Genomic DNA, 21,247 nt, shown 5'->3' with positions numbered 1-21,247 from the left:
GGGGCTTGATCCAATGTGACTGGAGTCAGTGGACTCCCACTGATTTCCAAGGATCAGACCCTACAATTGCTGACTCCCCTCCCACTGACATTTTGTGAGCTACAGATTATCCCAATTAGGTTTTAAAATTACATTTTCAGTGCCTCTTCTATTTATGAACAACTCAATTTCTGAGTGACTCATGCTATCAAATTACGAGCAACTCTTTCCTAAAGTAAGCAAGCTTTTTTCTTCCTTTAGCTAAAAGATGACAGTTTACAATATTTGTTCCGAGGGGCAGTTTCTTATTACTTCACAGCTTCTCAGCATTCGACACTCTAAGTAAAATTATTTGCCAGTCCCTTGTTCCATTAAACAAATGGATAGTATCTCCTCCCTCTGGTTCCCTCCCCCCCGCCAAGACTAGTACATTTGGCACCCAAAAATTATTGTAAGCTAGTCCAGGAACTTTAAAAATTTGTGATTAGTAAATTGCTTCCCTGTCTTGGATTTAATATAGCCAACTCAGATTAGATTTAGATGCCCCAGTCTGGGCTGGATGGAGGTGCCTCTCTCTGCTTGGCATCCACAGCCATGAACCCTCTTCTGGAGTCAGGCACCTAAGTAGCAGCCTTACTTTTTGCCCAGTGGTTAGAGCACTCCCCTGAGATGTGGGAGACCGGAATTCAATTCCCTTCTCTGCCTGATGGGGAGAAAAGAATTGAGCATGAGTCTCCCCCATTTCGGGAGAATGCCCTAACCACTAGGCTGTCAGATATTCTGATGATGTTCTCTTTCAATCACTCCTGTTGACGCCTTTCCACGCTTTGAATAATTATGTAAATAGTCACTGGGCCGAAAAAGAGAGAGACTCTGTAACCTGGAAGGTAGGGCACTCTCCTGGAAGGCGGGAGACCCAGAGTCCAGTCTTCTTCCTTTCATTATTTATCCACAGTGGAACAGCTTGAACAGGAGATCGAGAGAGAGAGACCCACATCAGAATATCCCACAGTCCCTCCCACGTGGCTGCAGTTGGAACTGTAGAAAGGGGCTTTATATTGGTATAACTTCTTCGCCTGCCCATATAGGAATAGTTGTACTAGTACAAAACCCACCTTTATACTGATATAACTGCATCCATACTAAGGGGGCTAGGCTGCTTTCACTACAGCCAAAGAGGTACAATTTTGGTGTTTAAACAAGTTCTAACTTCACAGTAAGATCTTGTGAGTTATGAGGCTCCTCAGGGGCAGTGCTGTGTTTTGACAGTCCCATCTCTTTAAGAAGCATTGAAAAAAAGAGCATGTAACAATCTGGTTGATTGCAACTACACATTGTTCAAGGTTACTGTGACAATGAAAAAGCATGGGAAAAAGCAGTGAGGCCAAAAGTACTCATAAGCATGAAAAATTAAGAGAGTCATAACAGTGCCACTACTTATACAACAGCGGCTACTGCTCCCTAGAAATATAGTTATCAATGCTAAATGCATCAATAAAATGTAAGAGCCAGAGTGACCACACAGCCATTTTGGATAGAGCAGAGTAGAAACACCACTTTAAAAGATGAAGGAGGATCAAAAGAGAGAGAAACAATCTGAGAGTGAATTATAAACAGATGTATCTGCTGCTAAATGGAAACGATCAACTACTCTCTGCAAACCATTTAGTAATTATTACAAACTGCACAGCTCCTGAAACACTGACATCCAAGCAAAACAACACACAGGTGAAACAATGCTGTGTTGAATTGTTATGAGACATTATAAATCGCAGGAACAGGATTATAAATACAAAAAGCTCTGGAGCAGGCCACCTGCAGTGGTAAACAGCACTAGTCACCAACTGCAATAAAAATAGCCTTGCAGATGTAAGGCCGAAGCAGTGGGGAAAGTATAGAAAACATTGCTAGGTTTATTGAGAGTGGAAGTGAAGAGTTCACGATAACTCAAATATAATGATGCTGAATATAAAGAAGAATGATAAAATCAGCTCGATACTCTTGCTGTTAATTTTGAGCTTGAAAGCTGGAAGAGAAGCTGAAAAACTAAATCCCCATATAAGCCTGGGCCTAACTTTAAGCAGACATGTAGTTCCATTAAAGTCAATAGCTGGAAATTGAAGCTAGACAAATTCGGACTGGAAATTAAGCACACAGTTTTAAGTGAATCTTATTAACCATTAAAACAAATTACCTAGGGAAGATTCCATGTCACTTGAAATCTTTACTTCAGACAGCCAAAGCTTGTTGAATGGTATGGTCCTGCTCAGCCTGACATTATGGGCCTGATGCAGGGATTAGTATGTGAAATGCTACAGTCTGTGCAAGAGCTCAGACTAGAGAGTCACAATGGTCCCTTGTGGCCTTAACATCTACGACTCTGAAGCAGGAGGAATGTTTGTAGGTGATTTAGGTCATGATTAACCTAGCCATGTGACTATGAATGTAAGCTATGTTATTATTAAAACATGAACAAGCCACATTTCTTTCTGGAAAAAAAAAACAGTTGAAGTACAGCAATGGATTTTAAAACAACACATTGTTTCACTGATGTACCTGGCACAGTGAACAAATGACGTCTCCGGTGTAGTGCACACATCATGAGATTTCACTGCAATTTCAATGCAGTGATGGAACATCCGATTAACATAGCCACAAGCCTAATGCCACAGTAATGACCAGTAACGAAGCAGCTGAGAGTATAAAAGTAGGGTCCAAAACTTGCCCTCACTCAGAGGCTCAACAATGGAGCATGGGGGAAAGAGGAATGCTGCCAGCTGTACAGTGGGCCTCTGGAGCCATCCTGCTAGCAAAGGGCAGGGTATGTGAGGGAAGCCAGGCATATGATACGTTCTCCTGTACACACTTTTGCTCTCTAACAGGAGGCTGTTTGTGCCTTTAGTTCGAGTTGCTGACTGTAGCATATCTGCTGGGATCACAGGGATCTAACCACATTCAAGCCAGCAGACCGTGCCCTGTGGGGCTATATTTTATTGGTAGGTGCATTACTAACATCCCACCAACTCAAGAACCTACGTCTCCACAAGGCTACATCAACGTCAGATTAATTCAACCCGTGAAATGAGTGTAACACACCAGAGAACCAGGCTCCTACAGCTCAGTGAAGACCTAGGAGGCACCTGGTTTCACTGGTGAACTTGCATACAGAGTGAGAATGGAGGACGGAAGCTTCCTGTGGTATTTCACTACTCCCTCAAGGCACCAATACAACCCAAAGCAAGGTTTAACTTTCACACTTGTATTGACTCTAATGTTTATTTCTCCCATAGTTTTCTACTCAGGAATTTACCTCCACCCAGCCTATTGAATATTTGTTATTATAAGGTGTTGGGTCTTATGTTATACCCAGTTTCTGCTTGGCACAGCAGACTAAGGTGACTGTCAAGGAGCTCCCTGGTTCTGACCCAGCACTCGCCTTGGCACACATTAGAGCAGTCTGTGGGCTGCTCTAACTAGCTCTGGCTGGCTATAGTTTCCAAAAGGACACACTCTACCAGCAAGCAACAGCCAGAGGGCAGCATGCTCTTGCTACCCCGCAATGCTTCCAGGTGTAGGTTGTAGGAAGGGAGCCGTGGGCTGGCTATACTGGCTCTGTGCCCGCTGGTGACTGCCTATGCTAGGGGAATCCTCAGCAGGGGATTCGTGGGTGATTTCCATTTCCCCAGCACCTCTTGAGGGGTGCAAAAAGGGAGCCAGACAGGGCAGAAAATCTGCTTCCTCATTTTTAAGTAAACATAGAGCTCAGGAAAGGTGCTAGCTAGACAGCCCAAGAGACTGGCGTTCTTTATTTAATCGACAGAAGAAGCTTCCCCTACAGCAATCATCCCCGTGCTTGGCCTGGAAGAACCACCTCTCGCTGTGACACATGACCACACTTTGGAGAGGAGACTCCCAAAAAGCACATCATTGAATAATGGTAGGTTTTGTGATGTTGCACTAAGAACCAGACTGACCTAAAAGCTGTACATTAGAGATTAGTGCGAGAACATCATTCTTTTCACCTGGGCTATTAAGCAACCACTGGTGGGCAGCAACTGGTCTGGATGCAATGCGCCAACCTAGAGCTGAGACCAAAAGGCCCTTTATCCCATTACCAATTTAATATGCCATCTGTGCACTAAGCATCCTGTACCTTGTTTTGTTGCAGTACAAAGCTCACATACACAAGGATGCTGCTAAATGACCCTGCTTCAGCTAAGCCCTTCCTTGTTTCATTCTCTGGGGCAACAGCATGATACAGGGTTTCTCTATTTAAAAACAAAATAAAAACATAAAAGGAAAGTGCATAATGTATTATGCAAATTACAACTGATCACATTTTTATGAGGACTGCACACGTATTGCCAGGAGTAAGTAGCTTCCCAGTTGTAGTTTGGGGATAAATCCTTGAAGACAGATCTAAACTACTTAGCAAAGAGCATAGGATTGGAATAAAGTCCTGTACACTAGTTTTGTCTGGGTATGTACATGAAAGGGACAGAAGACCCAAGGCCAACTTAATTTGTAGAAAAAGATTTCAGAAATGTAACAGTAGTGTATGAATTTCAATAAGTGGGGAAAGATACCTATTATGTTAAGTTCTCTATTCTGGTGTTATCCCCTAAATTATTTCATTGAAATTCATTTACTAACTTTCTTTCACCCCAGTACTAGATAAGAAAAGAAAAGAACTAGATAAATTCATGGAGAATAGGTCCATCAATGGCTATTAGGCAGGATGGGCAGGGATGGGGTCCCTAGCCTCTGTTTGCCAGAAGCTGGGAATGAGTGACAGGGGATGGATCACTGATGATTACCTCTTCTGTTCATTCCCTCTGAGACACCTGGCATTGGCCACTGACAGAAGACCGAATACTGGGCTAGATGGACCTTTGGTCTGACCCAGTTTTGCCGTTCTTATGTTCAGCACTTGAAAGTCTGACAATCATAATTCAGTAAACATCACCTGCTTTGTTAGCATGACATGTCCTTCCCCTTGAAGAAAGAGTTCCATCAGTGACATAAGCCACAACTTGAGTAGGACTTAATGATAACTTATTTTAAAACAAGCACTGCCAATTCCTTTTCTAATCCTTGCTAATGCTAAAGGCTGAGCAAATACAGAAAGTGCAGCTGTTATCTTACAGATCAGTTGATTGCACAGTCTGTGACTTTCAGCCTTGCTGAGATAAAGTTTCCTGCTTGTGTGTCATTTTTTACTTTTACGCACCACAGCATTTTAAAAAATATTATAGGAAAAAGGATCTTTACAATTGACATACATTTACCATGATCCTTTCCAGACAGAACTGTCTGAATATATTCTCAGAACAAACTCAGAAAAATCTACAATCATTTTTGCAAGGCTCTTGGGTTAGAAATTTAATAAAACCAATTTTTAAAAAATGTTGGTTTTCATTACTGAAAATTAGCTAAAATTACCTCTCCCTTTTAAAGAATTAAAGATCTCAAAAAACTGCTGCCCATATATTTTATTAAGAAATGGCTTATGTTAAGTCTTTCTTGGTATGCTTTAAAATACACAAAAGAACAAAAGCACTTTGTAATCTTCTAAAATCATTAGCCCAGGAGCTACCCAGGTAACAGAAGCAGAGTGTAAAAATGTTGTGTGGTCTCCAAAACACTTTGGATGCACAAGATGAGGAACTAAATCATCTACTCATGCTGTGTACTGCAAGAAGCTCAAAACAAATCGGAGTTTGTCACACTGGAACAGTGATTTTTTTGGTTTGAGAGTCATCTGAAAACGGAATATGGTTTTCTTCGTTGTTGAATAATTTCTGGTTTGTAGCTCACTCCTGAGCAATACATAACAATTATTAGATATTCTAAGGGCTTGGTCTACACACAGAGTTAAGAAAGTGGATTACGCTAAACTGGAACAGAACACTGTAAACGGTTCCACTCACCGCTATAGTGGCCCCAGAATCAGGTCATGGTATTACAGGGGTCTTCCTCTCCAGTGCCCCGCTGACCATTTCTTTGGTCCAGAAAGGGACTGTCTGGCTACATCTTCCATGCCAGTCCTCCAGTCAGCTCACCTCTTTCCAGTTCTGTCCCCTACCAGGGTAACAAAAGTGCAACTAAAAAACCCACACCAACATCCAGACAGAAGATCCTTCTGCCCCCTCAGGCTATGTTTCAGTCCCTGCTCTTCTCCCCTACTCCCAGGCCCTGCAGAGCTCCCTCTTTGCTCCTTTGTCTGAGCACTGCCTTCCACGGCTCCTCCCCACCCGAGCCCTTCTTCCTAGCTTGTTTCCTCACAGCTTCCCCTCTCCTGGGACTCTGGTAGTTTCCTCCCAGGGACTCTGTTCTTCTCACAGGCCCTATTGTCAGGCCTCCCACAGGAGCCTGACCTGCTCTCTGTGGTCCTCGCCAGCCTGCCTTCAAAAGGCCCCTCCCAGAAAAAAAGAACTCCCCTTGCTCCTCTCTCCTGGGTCTCCTCCCTCACTGAGATCTCTTCCCTCTCTATGTGGTCCACCCTGACCCTTTCACAGCTGGGATCACTAGTTGTAATTAAGTCACTCCATCAGGATCAGCTGGGGATAACTGCTATGCCACAGCCAAGACTGAGCCTGTTTCCATTAAAGGACTGATCAGCCAGCCTGTGGCTTTTATTCTGGAATAAGAGCATCTGCACATGGAGTTATTCAAGATTAGCTATTGTGCTTTAAATTCACATCCTACTTTAATCTGAATTAACTTTCAAGTACAGACAACCCTAAGTAATAGCTGCTTGGACTGGCCACATTTATTTCAGGGCATGTTTCTGTTCCCTCGCTACATGAGCGTAACTCTTAGAATCAGGTTGCCAGTACAAATATTAGCAATTATCAATTTAAACTATTTGTTTCCTGGACATTTCCTGCAGTAGTCACTTACCACTCGCTGCTGCAAGCCACCATTTCTGCCACTGAACTCATTCAATTGGATATTCAGAGAAGTAAACACAAGGTTGTAAACAGACAAAGTCATTTGTTCAGAAATTTGAATATTCACAGATTTGGGTTTGATTTTTTCCCCTTCAGTATGCAACTAGTTCTATGTCAACCAATGAAGGATTCTATTCACTGTAAGAACCAATACTACGAAATAATTTTGCTGATTAACCAAAAGCCATTGCAACAAAGACTGAATCCTGATCCCACTCAAGGCAATGGCAAAATGCCTATAGAACTTAAATCATAGAATCATAGGACTGGAAGGGACCTCGAGAGGTCATCTGGTCCAGTTCCCTGCACTCATGGCAGGACTAACTATTAATGGACCAGGACTTGGCCTTATGTGCTCCATTGACATTTGGTCATAGCATCACAGTACAAGAATCAATTTAACTCATTCACAATGTTTATGACTCCACTGGAAAGTACTCATCATAGCTGCAAATTCATCAGCTTACAATAAATGTATGAGAAAGAAATCGCAGCATTAGGTGCAGAAAGCCTGAACCTTATTCTAGTCAAACTGTTCTTTTAAGAAAAGATTGAGTTTACAGTGGCAGAAATTTGTTTAGACAAAGAGCGCTTACATCTCCAAATAACCTTCCAGAGCACCAGTGGTTTGATGCGACCATACAGGGCTCTAACTCAAAAGCTTTGTTTCCTCTTGTGGCAAGCCATTTCATGAACCAAGCCATTTTGCTTTTAGAGTTTTCCCCCCCTTGACCCTGAGCACTAGCAATTTAAGGTAAGTCACCATTAGGGCAGTTGGATGCATGCCAAGAAACTACATCTAGGGGCCCCAAGAGGTGTAATATACAACAAGCTGTTCCCAAAGCACTCCACCCAAGTCATTTAATACTTAGAGCAGTTCACTTAATTAAATACATACAACACAGAACTGGTGGCCTAGACTAGGAAGAGACTAAGTACTGGAACAGAGGAGACATTTTTATGTTGAGGAGAATAAACCTGTCTATAAGCATTTCTAAAGTACTTATCACCATAGAAACTCGGTATCTCTCAGATATCTTTAGCTCTCTCCAAGAGGAAAAAATTGCCATTTCTGAAAAACCCAAGTGAGAGCTGTGGAAACTAAGGCATCCTTTACCATCACTGAACACAAGGGAATTGAGATGTTCAGCAGAGCTGACTGAAAAAGAGACCTACCCATTTTAGATGAAAATTTGACAAAAATATTTAAATAGAAAATTATATTTTTGAGGAAAGATTTAACAAACAACCCCTCAAAATTTGGAAAATGTTGACCAACTCTAATGTTGAGGAACTCAAAGGGAAGGGCCCAGAGTCCTCCCCACCATTTCAATCACAGAAGATTTATGGAATTCCTCACCTATTTCAGATGAGAACTCTCAGCCACTCCCTATCAAGTTCATAAAAAAATAACAGAATCAAAGGATAATCAAAGGACACCTCATCTGGATATATCAGAAGAAATCAGCTGCAAGTGATAAGTGTAGGTGACAGCCATTAACTTGCATTTAACACTGCTGTTCATGAGCTTAACCAAGTGTTTCGCTTCATTCTATAGTTATATTCTTTACAGATCAGTTTAACTCTGCAAAGTGCCTTAGTAAAAATGGCATCCTGGGGATTCCATCTTACCTGTATTTCAGTGATTCCATGTCAAATTTGCTCAGTTTACAAGTAAAAGGTTTTTTTTTAAACCCCTTCAATTGGTAAATTTACATACTCACTTTTGGTTTGGACAGTCAAGATAGATTATTTTTCTCATACCACCTGTAAAATCCTGTAGGGCAAATTACACTTTCAGTGGCACCTGCATAATCCTGCTGTCTCCAAACTATGCCATAAATTACACCACTTAGAATAGAATGTAATATATATAATAGAATATAATAGAATAATGTGTTAAGGAATCTTATAAAGCTTTATTAAATAAAACAAGTATAAACACTCATATTTACATTCAAACTCTCCATTTTAAGGAACACCAGCATGTAAGGCACATCTGTATTTCTCCAACACTAGTAACTAAATTATACAAAACCCCACAAAGGAATACTATTGAACAATGTGGCATTTTCCAGTAATACCATGTAAAAAAATCTACATGCCACAGAATTTGTCTGTGTATACATTCATGTCTTTCGAATATTTGCCTGTATAATCTTGCATATTTGATATATTTCTCACAAGAAGAGCTGAATGTTTTACTGGCTCACACTGTAATAACACAATATTATGTTCTTTATAACAGATCACTTGTGACTACCTTCATCGAACTTTTTGTTGTTTTTTTGACAATTCACAACTAAGGAAATTATTCACAGTTGCCACTCTGACAGTATTACATACATGTAAACAAAGCCTGAGGCTGAGGGTGATAGCTGCAAAACACTGCCCACGGGATAAAAGAAAATGACCAATAATTCAATTTCATCATCAGAGGATTTAATATACCACAACTGAGGTAATTTTTCCCTCCTAGGAGCAATATTTTAAAGCTATGGCTTGAAAATCACTCTCTTCTCATGTTTTAAAATAAACGTGTAAAAATCTCACTCGTGTGTACTTTGTAGGCAGTCTTCTGAAAAGCACAGCATGTCTGAGCTTGTGCAGTGATCTACCTCCTGGTTTAGTAAAGTAGCTTCTGACTTTTCTGTCGATAACGCAGTTTGAGTCATATGGGCCTGTTCTAGCCAATCAAAACTTAAAAAAACAGAACAAAAAATAAAATAGTTTACTACCTCTGCAATATGCTGCATACACTTATTACAAGTAGCTGTTATACAGTAAGCACTCTTTTTACTATTAGATAAGATATTAATTATACTATGCTCTGCTTGTACACACCATTAATAGCTAGTAGTAAAAGTCAACATTTTTAGGGTGCCCATATTGTACCAGAGACAAACAGGTTAAACTAACTGAAATTCATATTTCATTTTTATCACATAACATGCCACTTAGTTCACAATGCAGTAACCGGGGCAGTGGTGATGCATGGAGGCTCAGTGTCTGCTGAGGTACCTATATTTCTAAAATCAATCAATAAAAATACACTGTTCTTCATGTTTGTATTAACAAATAAAGAGCCAAAAACAAATGAAAAATAACTGCCTTCAATCAAAAAGATTTGCATATTCCTTTGTAACAATTCTAGAAATCTTCATTCATAAATTATGGTTACTCTAGAAAGGCACATGCTTTTTAGCATTCTCGGCCATTAGCGCAGGAGAGTACAGTAACCATATATATACTGCAATTGTACCTATGGGGAGCCATAGTTATAATTTTCTGTAAAAAAAAAAAAAAAGAAAACAGACTAATCTATTCACAGTTATTACAGTATTTCTTATTTTTAAACTGGCAAATAATGAAGCTAAATCACATTGTAAGGCTAAAATATAAGAACACTTATCAGTGCAGTACATTCCTGAGTCTCATGATGATAATACTGGAGCCCAAAGAAAACTTTAGTCCTTTGAAATACAGACTCCATCACATTTTTGGCTCACATCTTAACCTGTTTTACTATTTCCCTTCTTTGAAAGGCATGTTAAAAGAAAGTTAATGTCCACAAGAAGCAAATAAAAAACACGCAATACTTTAACCACTTTCTTCTAAGTGTACCTTCTAATTGCATGAAGCATGCAGGAAAGCTAGCTTAGCACAAAGAAAGCTAATTGTCCAGTCATCTTTGTCAACTGACCATAACGTAAAAGACACAGGAACAGATTTTACAGGATTGAAAGCATCCCCTTAAAAAACTGAAGAGCATTATTATGCATTAAAAAAAACAGGTGTTGCACAGTATATTACACTGCATTTTTAGGATGACTTGCATTACACTGAGCATTTGGAAGTTTTTAAGCCTAGCTGAGAATTTTCCAGAGTGAAATGAGTTTGCTACAAGTAAAAGCATTGACTTTTCTTTTAACCCAAGTATATGTCCTTGTGCAGACGAGTCCTGTAGTCTTTCTTTAATGTGAAGCATAACCAGTACTCCATAGCCTGGAGGGAGGACTGTTTTTTCTATCTGAGGACAAAGGACTGAGCGACGTTGCAGATGAAACAGAAAAGCCTAAAGTCGTGGAGAAAGAGAGAAAACAATCATATTAAAGAAGGGGAGGGGGAGTGAGGGAGTGAAAAACCAACAGCTGCTCTTAGATTGGATTAACACTGGAAAGGGAGTCTAAGAACTCACTGAAAATTAAGCTCTACCTTTATATTGTGAGGTATATTTTTATCAAATGAGAATGATGGGACTTCTGTATTTCTTCTCACAAGCAACATGAATTAGTGCATCGATAAAACCCCTGAGGCCCACACATATTTCATTTCAGTAAATAATGACAGTAACTAATAATCTGGGTTTGTTTTACCTCACTCTGAATACCCCAAAAGTCATTAATATGAAGCAAGGCTCCAGTTCAGCAAAATACTCAAGCATGTGCTTAACTATAAGCAAGTAGTCCCAACTGAAGTAAATTGGATTATTCGTGTATTTACGTGCATTGCTGACTCAGGGTCCTACACTGCAATAGGTATTCAGTGACTTCTGTGTGAAACTGATTGATCTGTTTTTTTGTGAAAGTTAATGTGATTTTTTTCAGTAATTAATTTTATGTGGTTATTGACCATCTGATGTTTTGATTTTCCATGGCAGTTCAAGAAACTGAACATTTGTCATGGGCAGGTACACGGAAACTCAAATGCACACAAAAAGTCATAGCAAGGAAGAAAAAGAATATGAACAGTATTGCAAAAAGTAAAAGAAGAGGATGAGTATGTGGTGAGGTTTGCAAAACTAATCCTACTTAGTGGGAGTGAGAGGTTTGTGAATTCTCTTCTTACCTCAACCAATGACTCACCTTAACATGTCACAAGCAAATTTAGGTCTATATTGGAAGTAGGTAAATCTCTATCACTATTTATTAGGGGAACTTAAGGTGCATAGTTACATTCAAGTTCACACAGCAAGTCAGTGTCAGAGACATGATTAGAAGCCAAGTCTCTTGACAGCTAGATCTATTTTCCCCAAAATAATTTCAAAATGTAGTAAAATTGAACAAAAACTTGTGAACTCTTTGCAAGCCCCAAACCAGGCACATGTCAAGAAAAGATTTTGGTACGAAAATTTCACCCAGCTGTAGTTGTTTTAGCTTCTTTCTGTTTTGTCCAAACAGAATAAAGAGCACATTGGCACCTGAAGCCTAGATTTTTGGATAAGTTTGAATGTACAGTAGTGGGAGCTCTGGCCCTAACAGCATCAACAGAACAGTTGGTCTACCATGTCTGAATTCATTAATCCAGGGTTTTAAATAATTGCTTTTTCTGGCCAAGGGTTAAAAAGGAACAAGGCAAAATGGGAGGTCCTGCAGGTGCTGTCTGAAGATGCGTGGTGGGAGTAAGAATTTCTTTGGAAGTTTGGTAATTTTATTCCCTGTATGTTACTTTCTGTTCTCTGACCCCGGAGCAGTTTAGTGATGCATGTGGCAATTCTTTTTTTAGATTTTCATTGGCATGGGAAAGCAGAAGACAAGGAGAAGCAAATGAAAGGCTCCTCCAGCTTTCCTTGCACCTGGCTTTCTTAATCACTTCCTTCATCCCAGATAGGGTGTCCAGACAGCAAATGTGAAAAATTGGGATGGGGCCAAGGGGTAATAGGAGCCTATATAAGAAAAAGACCCACAAATTGGGACTGTCCCTATAAAATTGGGACATCTGGTCACCCTAATCCCAGACCAGATATATTCTTCCATTTTTTTCAGCAATTTTTTGTAGCTAGTGAGGCTTACAGCCCTTCTGCACTCTGTTCCCATGGATTTAACACTGGGACCTTCACTTTAATTGAAGGCAAAGAAGTTTCCTTCTCTACTCTACGTAGGACTATGCAGAGGAGGAAGTTTCCCTCTGCAGTAAGCTGGATACTTCACAAGGTTAATTTAATACATGAAACATTGCAGAAGATACTGTAGAGATGATCACTAAGACAACTGAAATCCCGGGTAATTAATTTTGATTCCTTGCAGGCCCTTGCTCAGACTTTAATAAAGGGTAATGTAATGCCAAGGAGGAAGAAAGAAAACCTAAGCTCATTTTACTAATTATAAGAAGAATTTTGAGTATTTCCCAGTTATGCTGGGCTTTATTTCCAAATTAAATTTAAATAGTCTCTCTGCTCATTGTTTTCCTTTTTAAAGAAGGGAACATGCCACTACTTTCCACATTTTATTTTCTTTCCTGACACACTTGGCAGTGATGATGGTAAAAGCTTTTGGGATTCTTGACCTTGCCTGAATCTTCCATGATCAACAATGGAGCCTGAAGCATTACTAAACCCTTTCACCCAGGGCACTCTTTTGGCTAACCTTCATTCCACCAAGGATATGTTACAAAGAAACAAACTTATAAATAAAAGTGTGTCTGTTCTACCATAGAGGGACTGAAATCTCCATTACAGCATAGGAAACTGCCCTGAAACCCTCTTAGTGGAATTTCCCAAAGATCGCGACTAAGACAAAGTGTTAAAAATTTCTCTCTCAATCAGGAGTGCAACTACTGACAGTCAAAGAATTCTGATTTTTCTTTATGTTTCTGATCAAACCTAAGTATGTACCCAAAGTAACATTGGGATTTCTGATGTGCATGTTACATAAAAGGCAAAGTAACATACATAGAAGGTCTTGAGCTATGGGGGCTTTTGTCACTGGATTCCATAGGAACAGGATATGGACCTTAGTTTTCCCACTAATTTTTTAGCAGGGAATTTTTTCCCACGTATTTCTTGCAAAATACCATTTAATGATCCTGATTCTAGTCTCCATCACAAAAATGTAAATCACAAGTATTTCCACTGAGGACAGATGTAGAACAGATGTGTGAGAAAACAGAATCAGGACCACAAAAAGTTGTATGGTGCTTAGATGCCAGCCTTGTAATTTATTTCAGGATACAGGCTTCTCTTAGTGCAACCTCCTTGCATTAATTCATATGCAATATCTAGGGTAGTTAGTTAATTTTATTTATAACAGCTGCTTACTGTTATAGCTGTGTTGAGGTGTCCTTGGGGTAAATGCTGGATAAGTGTTCTGTTCTTTTGGGGAGAAAACTGCATGGTAGGCTGAAAGACATTATCAAAAACATTTCAGAGTGGAAATTATTCCTTTAAATCACAGTTACAATGTTTAAAAGTTAGGAAAATATTATTGAAGCTTTTTACTCTCTTACCTATGATCATAACAGCTGTCCCTGCCAGCAGTGCAAACAGTGTGAAGAACATTACTTGATAGGAATCAAGGAAGTGTTGGAATAAGCTGGCTCCATCTGTGGAACCGATTGAAAAGGAGAGATATCATATGATGTTATAAATAGCATTGTATCTTTTTAATCCCCTCTACTGACAACTGGGCTCTTTTCCTAGTTTTTTTCTATTTCACTTTGAATATTTATTTGTTCATGATACATTTTATTAGTTTAAATAGCATGACTGACTTAGATTACAATGGCAAATTCCACTATAATGTTCAAAATGTGCTTGTCAGTGATAACTCAAAATAGATTGAAATGTCACACACATTGTTCCCACATCAACCCACTAATCAGTTTTGGAAATGCCAAGCCACGTTTGAGAATATGTAAAAATTAAAGCAAGAAGTACTGTTGGATACTATAGCATTAAGGAACTTATGTCAGCTGGAATGGGCAAGCAGCCATTAGAGAGTATATTCCAAAGACAGTAATTGGACTGACCCAGAAACGGAAATGTGTCCAGCTTCAGCTACAAGGAGCATTTGCATGCAAACTTTGCTGTTAGAATATTAGTGTTTATCTTACATATCAGACAACTTTTTAGCTGACTGTTACCCCAGCTCAAATCTAAGCCACACTAAGTTCTACACCATCACCTTGAACACTAATGAACATTGGAGATTTATTCTGACACATGAAACACACAGATACATAAACTTACGTCTCATTGGCTCACTTCTCTCAGCTACATAGATCACTGTCACCGGTACAGTGATAGACTGGTCAGTCACTGGGCTAGATATGGTAAGAATGGTTGATAAGGACTCCTGGCTTGGAACTCTTGGATCAGATACACTAACAGTGTAGATTACATAACTAGGCAGTCCATACGATTTCTCCTTCTCAAAGGCCTTCACCACTGGTGACCCACATTTCACCTGCAAGACAAACATACTGTCCGAACAAGCACTATGCACACCCTCTTTTCCTGGTTCTATGCCAATGAGATGCATAAGAATTACCACTCTCTTGGAAGGAAAATTTGCTTCAAAGAGGAGCAAATGCTGTAACCATAGAGCTATACCACCAAACATCCTCAGAGTCACTCTCCCTCTCTGCTCGCACAACTATCTGTTGCCGTTTCAGTATTGCTGCTGCTACTTTTGGTAAACCCTCTCTTGCAAGCCTGGAGAAGAGCATGGATGTGAACTCCCCACACAGTAGCATATGAAAGTAATATCATCCTGCCAGGGCATGAAACAAACATGTGAGTGATCATCAACTAACTAGTAAAACTAGCTGTACCGTTCGGTAACAAAGTGAAAACAGAAAAATGTTTTCACTCCCTGCTCCCTACCTGTTGCATAACCTCCAGGGTTACTTGTAATAATACTTGTACAACACAATAAATGTAACAGTATATTTCCACATAGAAATGTGATTCTCAACATAAGAATAGCCATACTGGGTCAAACCAAAGGTCCATCTAGCCCAGTATCCTGTCTTCTGTCAGTGACCAATGCCAGGTGCTCCAGAGGGAATGAACAGAACAGGTAATCATCAAGTGATCCATCCCCTGTCGCCTATTCCCAGCTTCTGGCAAACAGAGGCTAGGGATACCATCCCTGCCCATCCTGGCTTCTCAAGTTGGTGGATACAAGAATGTTAACGTCAGCTACAGTACTTAAAAGATCCTCCTATCCTTCTACAAATTAAATCTTTCTACTGTCGGGTAATGTCAATACAGTGAGTCAAATACTAAATTGCTTTAAAAAACTTAGCAAGGTTGATGAACACAGGTTGTTATTATTTTAATATCAGATCTCAAATTTTATGACGACTTTCTGCATTTAGTTCCTGAGGTGAGAGGAAAAACAATCAAATATTAGATATGCCCAAATATGGTTTACTTAGCTGGAAAAAATACACACAACTGTATGTGCACAATTACAAAAACTAGTGTTTTAATCTTTCCCCTCTGTAGAGATTATAAATGTCTGCAGTTCACACCACAGCAGGTACTGTCAGAAGACATTTTTGAATTTTAAAGGTCATGCATGTATTAGTACATAAAACCAGAGAATCATAGCAGTTACAGATGGCAAAGAATTGAGTCAGTCCACAGAAAGTGCAGCACATGGTCTCTGGATAGATGTTAAACTAGCAAACATGATACTTTATTTTTATGCAAAGCCAGGTCTGTTTGGGCTTCTCACAATAGCTACTAAGAATGGATCTAACAATCCGCACAAGTATAACAATGGGCAACGGGTTATAGCTGGTTGTGATGAGGTGTAGGGGAACTAACTGCGCCCTAATATATAGGGGGTTAAATTCCAGCTACACCTTCTCCCCCCTTGCATAGGTGTCTAGGGGAAGATTTATGAGCAGGGCTGCGGGAAAGAGAGAATGGCTCTGGGAAGGCTCTATGCTAGCAGAGCTGCCGGGGGGAAGAGGGTGGTGGGTGAACCTCAGGTCAGGAAATCTCCCTCCTGTGTTTTGCTCAGGCCCATTTGTTCCGATTTATGATGAGAAAGGTTTTACCCCTGCTGAAAAATCCTGCCAATTCAGCTACTTGATTTCTCCTGAGCCACCTCATTAATTTACACGCCGCCTCCTGGGACTATCATCGTATACATGCCCTGACCTTGTGTTGTTATATTTTTTGTGACGCGCCATGTATATTTACACTATGGGCTACTCTGTGACTTGCATGGCACACACGGGAAAGCAAGAGCCCCTCCTTACATACTTGCATGGGCTACCTGGGCCTGGCCACACAGATGGGCAAACATTCCCAACACCAGGCAAGCACCAGTCCTCACGACAAGCTGGCCAGCACCACTGAGCAAGTAGGGGTGTGTGTGTGTGTGTGTGTGTGTGTGTGTTATAATTTGCTATAGGAATAAGCCAGCCATAAATGACTCCTCCCCTGGAGAAAAGCATGGAGGGCATTAATCATCAGAGGGATGAGAGAGTCACATTGCCGCCTGGAAATACTCCCAGGCTGATGACGTTTACACACTGGCCCCTTGCTCACAAATGCACCCAACGGCTCAATACAGCCTTAAATATGTAATGAGAATTTGCCGTGACATACTCACCTCCAGTTTGTCAAGAATTTCAGTGGCTCCAAATATTTTCAAGTCAGAGCTTGTGTAATGGTTACTTAAGAGAATTTCAGTCTGATCAGCATAAAACCCTGGATTGAATGGCACTTCAGCGCTGATCTGCTCTCCAGAGAAATGGCTGCCCTGGACTGAAGCCGTAACTATGAGAGCAGTTTTGCTCATGCTCAGATGCTTTAGCTGCTTGTCAGTAAGTCTGTGCATTGTAATGGAACAGGTATAGTGTCCTATAAAGATGAAAACAGTTCAACCCTTGTTAATTTACTTGAGTTTCTTTATCGTTTTTCTCTTCACACCCAAGAACATTTCTTGTGGAAAAGGGAGACTTTAGAGGGGAACAGAATAAGGAGAAGGTGGTGCCCTGACAAACCACAATGGAAAGGGTGTCCCAAGAGCGGAAAAAGGCATGAAGGTGCAGTGGACAAATGGGACCCTAGGATGGGGCCTACCAATAATTCCCAGTGGTACTGAATTAGAAGACTCCCTTCATGTAAAATTGTTCATGTGCCCAGCTGGTTTGAACCAAATTTTGAGTGCATGATTACTGGGAACACTGGATCAAATGCTTTATTCCAATTCAAGTATAACAACATATACTCTGTTCTCTTCATCCATCTAGCCAACAACCATCATCATAAACTTTGTCTGGTATGATTTGTTCTTTAGAAACCCATCCTGCATATTGCCTTATTGCACACTGCTCCATTACTGCTCAGATATTCAGTGATTCCCTCCAACCCCTTAAACATCATCCCATTAGATTGCTAAAATAAATAAAAAAAGAATCCCAAAGTGAGCCGAGTGGATATTATCAGTACAAGCTGATTTTCTCATTCACATCAATTTCCTTGCCATTTTCTCCACCATTTGTATCACAAGACAGATGCTTTTCTCAAGAACAATTTGAGGGGGAGGGAGTAACCACACTTTCGCACCTCGGAAGGTTTGGCTGACCATGTGTTTAAGCACAGACCTGAAGCAAGGATAAATAGATGCCCCTTTTTTCCACTCTGTATAAGGAAACTGCAACATCTTACCCCCAGTAGCATACTTTCTGCAGCACTGTGCAACAAAGGCAACCTCCATTATGCAGAGCGGCAGGTCTAACGGACTATTATAAGAAAGCTCTCTCCACATAATCTGTGCTTTTTAAAAATCATATTGTGACTCATCTACATTTTCCCCCTGCTCTCCCAGTGTTGCCAAATCTCATGATTTTTTCGCAAGTCTCATAATGTTTCGGTATGTCTTAAAGCCCCAGCTTCTGGTGTCATGGGATCAGAGGAGAATCTTAGCTTTCATTAAAATGAAAAAGTTTCTAGCCCTCACGGTTTCAGGGAAAAACATGAAAACATGAATCCCTAAAATGTTCACAAACCAAATGAAGAAGAACTTCAAATGCATTAGGTTAAAAGAAATGTACAATTTTTAAGCTCTTCTTGTGATTTTTGAATCCTTGGCATTGAGAATACTGCAATACCCACACAAGACAGGTACAGTGAACAGATTGAGAAGATCAGCTTTAGCCCAACACAAGTTATTGGGCTCAATACAGGGTTATCTGGGTGAAATTTAATGGCCTCTGCTCTACAGGTCAGACTCGGTGATTTAATGGTCCCATCTGAGCATAAACTCTATGAATCTGCCTGACTCTAGACAGAAGACAAAGACATTGGTCCCTGGCAGGGGAAGCAGCTAGAGGAATTGATGTGAATTGTAACTGTTCCACCTGTTGATGGGTTAGGCGCTTCCACTGCTGAAGAGGTTCCCAAGGTCAGGGTATTTCTTGACACCTGAGTACTCATGCATTCTCAGGTAGCAGTGGTGGCTTGTACTTTTTGTTTTTGTCTTGTCATCTGCAGTTAGCTAAGAAACTGAAGCCTTTCCTCACGCGATCACCTGTGCCTTTTCCACATCCAGACCGAGCCACTGCAAAGCAACCTATCTGGGGCTACCTTTATACAATTCAGCAAGGGCAATATGGCACCCCGCTAGTTTTGTGAAGTGGATCAGCATGAGCACATTATGCCTCCGTTCCACAGATGGCACTCGCTTCCCATCCATTTCAAGGTGCAATGGAAAGACTCATATGTGTGAAGCTACTCATATGGGTTTGCAGAATCAGGATCTTAATTTGTACTTCAACCTTTTCGGAAGTGATCTAGATAGTGATTTCTTAGCATTAAAGTCTGGATGCAGCCCAAAAATTCTACCAAATGCATCATTAAATTACACAGGGTTGTATCATATAAAATTTCTCAAAACAGCACTATACAGATAGGAGGAAATGTGGAAATTAATGAACCCCCACTGGTTCAAGACTTGTTTGAAAACCATTAAGATCTTGACTGCTGTTTGGAGCAAACAGTAACAGAGATTATACAGGTTTCAGAGTAACAGCCGTGTTAGTCTGTATTCGCAAAAAGAAAAGGAGTACTTGTGGCACCTTAGAGACTAACCAATTTATTTGAGCATAAGCTTTCGTGAGCTCACAGCTACATCGGATGCATACTGTGGAAAGTGTAGAAGATCTTTTTATATACACACAAAGAATGAAAAAATTATTAAGGATTATTAAGGATCTATAACCTATCCTGAAGGATGACCCAACACTCTCACAAATCTTGGGAGACAGGCCAGTCCTTGCCTACAGACAGCCCCCAAACCTGAAGCAAATACTCACCAGCAACCACATACCACACAACAGAACCACTAACCCAGGAACCTATCCTTGCAACAAAGCCCGTTGCCAACTGTGCCCACATATTTATTCAGGAGACACCATCATAGGGCCTAATAACATCAGCCACACTATCAGAGGCTCGTTCACCTGCACATCCACTAATGTGATATATGCCATCATGTGCCAGCAATGCCCCTCTGCCATGTACATTGGTCAAACTGGACAGTCTCTACGTAAAAGAATAAATGGACACAAATCAGATGTCAAGAATTATAACATTCATAAACCAGTCGGAGAACACTTCAATCTCTCTGGTCACGCGATTACAGACATGAAAGTTGTGATATTACAACAAAAAAACTTCAAATCCAGACTCCAGCGAGAAACTGTTGAATTGGAATTCATTTGCAAATTTGATACAATTAACTTAGGCTTGAATAGAGACTGGGAGTGGCTAAGTCATTATGCAAGGTAACCTATTTCCCCTTGTTTTTTCCTACCCCCCCCACCTCCTCAGACGTTCTTGTTAAACCCTGGATTTGCGCTGGAAATGGCCCAACTTGATTATCATACACATTGTAAGGAGAGTGATCACTTTAGATAAGCTATTACCAGCAGGAGAGTGGGGTGGGAGGAGGTATTTTTTCATGCTTTGTGTGTATATAAAAAGATCTTCTACACTTTCCACAGCATGCATCCGATGAAGTGAGCTGTAGCTCACGAAAGCTTATGCTCAAATAAATTGGTTTTTCTCTAAGGTGCCACAAGTACTCCTTTTCTTTTAGAGATTATACAAATGTCAGACAACTACATATCAGTAACAAACTAACATTAAAAACTCTAATTTATGCTTGGGACCCACTCCTTAATTCCTTATGCATTCAAGACCTCCACTGGAGTCAGGAGTTTTAGATGCACAAGGAATGTTAGAACAAATTGCAGTAGCAGTGTAGCTCTGCATTTACAATCTCAGCTTCTTTCCCCATCTTACCCGAAACTGCATCAAATCCAGGTTCTGCTGTAAAAATATCATGTGCTGGGAAATCAAATGCATCATTGTTAAAATGAAGGTGGCAGCCGATATTGGATTCTGGCTGTAGTTCTTTAATGGCTTCAATCTGAACAGGTGAACAGTCTCCTAAGGGGGAAAAAAACAGGCATTTAAGATAAAAGTGAACTTTGCTAACACAAAGTTATGTGATGTGTGATGGCTCAACATCATCCCTGAGAGGAAATTTCAAGTCATTCTGCCACCCTCA

The 21,247-nt window shown here is 40.4% G+C and overlaps 1 protein-coding gene across 1 annotated transcript in view; it reads right to left on the bottom strand.

Annotated features, from left to right (window-relative positions):
• Positions 1 to 8,856: 8,856 nt before the first annotated feature.
• NUP210 (nucleoporin 210) overlaps positions 8,857 to 21,247 on the bottom strand; it is a 117,599-nt gene continuing 105,208 nt past the window's right edge. Inside the window, exons 35-40 of the mRNA XM_084633722.1 lie at positions 20,980 to 21,126; positions 17,282 to 17,532; positions 14,899 to 15,115; positions 14,157 to 14,252; positions 13,969 to 14,049; positions 8,857 to 11,007 (exon numbers count right to left, since the gene is read on the bottom strand). Coding sequence (XP_084489848.1) covers positions 10,907 to 11,007; positions 13,969 to 14,049; positions 14,157 to 14,252; positions 14,899 to 15,115; positions 17,282 to 17,532; positions 20,980 to 21,126 — 893 coding nt within the window. The 3' untranslated portion in view covers positions 8,857 to 10,906. The remainder of the gene's footprint in view (positions 11,008 to 13,968; positions 14,050 to 14,156; positions 14,253 to 14,898; positions 15,116 to 17,281; positions 17,533 to 20,979; positions 21,127 to 21,247) is intronic.

This window comes from Lepidochelys olivacea (assembly GCF_965140295.1).
Source record: "Lepidochelys olivacea isolate rLepOli2 genome assembly, chromosome: 7".
Classification (NCBI taxonomy): domain Eukaryota; kingdom Metazoa; phylum Chordata; order Testudines; family Cheloniidae; genus Lepidochelys; species Lepidochelys olivacea.
This window is presented reverse-complemented; position numbering and strand designations above follow the sequence as displayed.